This window comes from Ruditapes philippinarum, unplaced genomic scaffold (genome assembly GCF_026571515.1).
Source record: "Ruditapes philippinarum isolate M1 unplaced genomic scaffold, ASM2657151v2 ctg11713_1_1_1_1, whole genome shotgun sequence".
NCBI lineage: Eukaryota > Metazoa > Mollusca > Bivalvia > Venerida > Veneridae > Ruditapes > Ruditapes philippinarum.
In genome coordinates, this window is record NW_026860245.1 from 47,440 (window position 1) to 52,286 (window position 4,847).

Sequence of the window (4,847 nt, forward strand, 5' to 3'; positions counted from 1 at the left end):
AAACAAATTGAGTCTGAAATAAATTCCATCAAACAAGTCTTTGAACCTTTCTCTACAAAAGTGAATCGATCACAAAAGGTCCTTAGTGCCGACCCAGACCTGTAGGATGTTTGGGGTGAATTGGCACCTACAACTGAACATAGCAGTCAAATAGACAAAGACAACCAAAACACATGACAGATAAAGGCATTAATATAGGTAGGGATCTTGAACTGCCAATTTTTTCATCAGAAGATGACCTCCATGATTACCATGAACTGCCAGATGAACTATACAGAGAACTCATGAGAACCCTAAATACTGAACAGGCATCATTTGTTTTTGACACAATGCACCATTTGAAGACTTCAGATGAGCAAATTTTTCGCTTTTTCAGTGGTGGCGCTTGGGTAGGCAAGAGTTTTGTTGTTCGTGCACTGTACTAGACATCACTGAAATATTGTAATAAACAAGCTGGAGTTGGCTCTGTTACTAGAAGAATCCTTCTTGTAGCGCCTACTGGAAAAGCTGCATATCATATAAAAGGGTCAACAATACACAGTACATTCAAGATAAGTGCAAACAACAAGTTAGCATAAAGGGTGGTTATTTAGCATAAATAATAAATAACCACCTGATTCAAAAGATATTTCAGTAAATATCATTTAGAATTTACCTGTAACGTTCAATTTATAAAAATAGTAGGACAGTCTTTTATGTTTTATGCAGATTTTAGATTTTATCATAACCATTTCCCAATATAATCTGTTGGTCAAGCATCATTTAAACAGCCAATCTTTTGAACTATCAAGTCAATTCAGCTCATCTTGACAAAGAAAATATGAGCATAATGTCACTTAAACAATCATACGTACATGAAACTCACATTATGTACTAATTAACTGAACGTTTAATTTGTCACATTATTTAGTGAGAATATCTTGTTAAAATCATTCTTTATATATCCATGATGTCTATAAGAATAAGATAAACCTATGAAATGTTTTCTTTTCAATAACATTCTTCATACATATAGGTGTCAGAATTTGTTTTGTCCCATAAACAAGTCTGTAAGGAAATATCTCAATCGTCATTCGTGACATCATTTTATTTCGCCACAGGATGGCAGACAAGTGTGTTTAATGTGTGTGTAAAATTTATCATGTTGGTATCATAAGATGAAACAATGTGGCAGACAATTATCAGAAGCAAGTAATGTAAACATGTGTTTGTAGAATTCAACCTGCAGCTTGAATTCAATTAAAGCATATTTGTTTTATTGTTTAAAACCGATGGTTCGGTAAGTACTATAAATATTATTGGAACAAGAAAACATTAATTTAGATATATTTTGTTTGTTATATATCTAATATTGCATTGTCATATATTTCTTGTCATTTGTTTTCTTGAATTTATATCTAGATGTCAAATGTTATTATTAATTGTGAATTTTCGATTAACTATCTTAGATTACACTTGTTGCACAATATTAAAAAGCCGGTTAAACGTCTGTAAATTAATATCACGAAGTTATAATTATTTGGTAACATTTGTTTTTCTACTGGTGACTTGTATACAAATATTTTGGACGACACGCACCCTGGTTCAATAATAAGAATACAGTTGTGTGAAAGTCAGATGTTACGTGTAAAAATCTGGAAACAAAGTGATCCCTCGGAAGCATTATTCACAACAAAATTACAAGAGAATTGCAGACTCGGTTTGATTGAGTCTGTACATGAGGGATAATGAATACGTGCAACATCCCTCACGTCCCCTAGCACCGGCTTGAGCGGTACTCAATTCTCAACACCCAATAGTGCTGGAATCAATGATCCTGAATGACCACAAAAATATAACAACACTGAAGTGAAGTACGGGGCAACTGTTTACAGCTGCCACACAGCACTTGACACCTGTTGTGAAGTATAAAAATCTGGAAACAAATTGATCCCTCGGAAGCATTAATAAAAAAAAGAGAGAGAAAACCAAGCATAGGCGACTTCAAAGCTATTTTATTGAAAGAAATTTTTGTCTTTAAAAACAACAACAACAACATACAACTATAGGTGACTTCTTCAATGAACTTTTATGGAAAGATATTTATGGCATATAAAGTTTGTTTAAATATCATACTTATCATACAATTTAAATATACAAGCTAACGAAAATATGTAAAAAAATACTTTGACACAAAATGAGGGATAATTTTAATTCTAAAATATATATCTAGATCTTATGATTTACAGTACAGTAGATATTATGATTTATAGTACAGATGGGAGATTAGTAAAACATCTTCCTAAAATATTTATCACAGTTTCAATTTATATACATAAAATTGAAACATAACCAAATTGACGGAATTTAAATTACTTGTTTAACTAAGACATATATATATTCTATAATAAAAGTTTTAGAAGACAATTCATAAAACTTCATCTTTGACATGTCATTTTCAAATGATATACAAGTATCTAACAATCGATATTATGTGTCAATAATGATTGAAATAGTTTATTAAGATGTTTTGAGACTTCTCTACAGTTTAACATGGCTACATATTCAGCATTATGTTGGTCACATGTTGATATAGAGGCCTGACCATCTTGCTGAAAGACATTTGACAGGTTTTCACCTGGCACAATCATGTTTGGGTCTTGACCTTTTGCTTTCATGACGATTTTAATGTTACACATAATGTCATATATGTCACCTTGGGTGGAGGTGAGTATTCCTCGTGAGAAGTAATCTTTTGCAGTATTATTCAACTGTTGAAGGTAGCCGGCAAGTTGGTTCAACTTTTCATAACTGTCTTCCATTAATGTTAGGAGTGTTTTAGAGTCTTTACAGATCTGAAATATATATCGCAAAAAACAAACTTATATCCACTTTCATGCATATTTGTAGTTCTCGCTTTATTTCATTTAAGGTTAAGGTTGATAAGTATATTATGTAATACACTGTAACAATTGAATTTCTATTTATAACTTAAAAATGTATTAGTTTTGTTATATTCACTTACATTATATTGATAGTCTGTATTGCAAGCAGCGTTTGTGGTATTATAGTCCACTAAACGAATAGATTCTAAGACGCTGTCCGGCAAATCTATACAAAGATGTATTTTCATCTAAAATGTATAAGAAAGAACATAGTTCAAATTTCGTGACAAGATCCCTGCTGATAGCGAGATTTCGGTCTTTATCTCATACGAGTCGATGATAAATAGATAAAGTCAATGATATATCATGAAGACCTACATGTTATCAATATTAATTATCCTGTAAAAACATATTTCTGCACAGATGCAATTAAAAATAACCATTTTGGTTTTATTTGTCGACACATGTTTCCTTGACAGCACATTTACTCAAACAATTGTACGTTGACAATACGACATGAACTTACTGTTTGTATTCGCAATTCAACATCATAGTGCAGGCCATCTATAAAGGATTTGACATTTTCAAGAGACTGTTTCAATGTTTGTGTCACTAGAGGATTGCCAGCGTCATTCTGAAAACAAGGTGGTGCCCAGTCTGGTAGATGGAAACCGCATGCCGATGACATGCATACAGCTGTAAAATGTTATCATTATAAAATCTTCATGATATAAAAATTTAATCGAAACGAAATTTTGTTTTTTATTTAAATATGCTATATCAAGCTACAATTGTATGTTTTAATAAAAAGTTAAATATATCATAACAACATAGACAACAATTAGCTATTTTTGAAATTCATACCATAAACATAATATAAAATAACTAAATTAGATATACTTTACCAAGTAATATAAACACAGTGATCATTATAGTGTTTTAGTGTTTTGAAATGAATATCAGTTACATAAAAATGCTCTTCTTTTATACAGTCGGGAATGAGAATTCCCGGACATTACTAGAAACGCCCGAAATTTCTGTTATGAAGTATTAGACATGTAGAACGAAAGGGTATTTTCGAAAGATTGAAAGGGACAAAATAATAATTCCGGATACGCCAACTCTACAAAATTTGACCATAAAGAGCATACCGTTTTCATATTTCATCAATAATCACTATCCGGATGCAGTTCTGCGGCCTCAATTACACACCTATGTATGATTAGATATTTATGAATTCTTCTTGAAAAAATGACACTTTGTTTATAACAATATAACATAATTTCCCCATGTTTGTTCTGAAAACCGAAAGATCAACTATACTCTACCCATGTTCACTGTTATTAAACTCACTGGAAAAGTGAACGTTGTTGACATATATTTGTGAAAATGAGAAATAACTGGTAATGAAAGACTTACAAGTAGTTGATACATGTTTCTACGCTTACAAGGGCGCACAAACACGCACATACGCAAACTCAGATTTCTTTCAATCATTACTTTAATTTTTTTCTATTACAGAACAAAATTCATGTTGACTTTTTAATTGTTATTTTTGTTCGGTAATTTGTTGTCTTAGTCCGAAATATGTAAGAATATTGGCTGTCTTACATATGGGACACAAACATGTCCTGAACTACACGTTATATTATTAAATGACAAAATAAACGGCAAGTTTAGCTATCAAGTTACAAAAATAATATATATGAACATAAACAGTTAAGAGTACAACGGAATGTGTACGTGTAACTATTTATGCACACAGTTGTTTCAAGGTTGAGAGACATTCATAAATAATTTCGTTAAGGAAGTAGAAATGATGAAGTATATAACATTTTGATGAACTTCATTCACTGCTATAACAATGTTACGTAGAATGTATTATTGTGCGAAAACTTGCGTAAGAGTTTTAATAAGGCTTTAAAAGAAAGCGAACCTATGTGTTTTTTGTTTATGTTTTCGTAAATAATATATAGTGTATAA

At 31.3% G+C, this 4,847-nt stretch overlaps 1 protein-coding gene across 1 annotated transcript; it reads right to left on the reverse strand.

Annotated features, from left to right (window-relative positions):
• Positions 1–1,990: 1,990 nt before the first annotated feature.
• Positions 1,991–3,560, reverse strand: LOC132759357 (uncharacterized). Its single transcript, XM_060751120.1, has 3 exons — positions 3,391–3,560; positions 3,005–3,112; positions 1,991–2,834 (listed from the first exon to the last, which is right to left on the reverse strand). Exons 1-3 carry the CDS (start codon positions 3,550–3,552, stop codon positions 2,457–2,459), a joined length of 648 nt encoding a protein of 215 aa, XP_060607103.1. The 5' UTR covers positions 3,553–3,560; the 3' UTR covers positions 1,991–2,456.
• Positions 3,561–4,847: the final 1,287 nt, after the last annotated feature.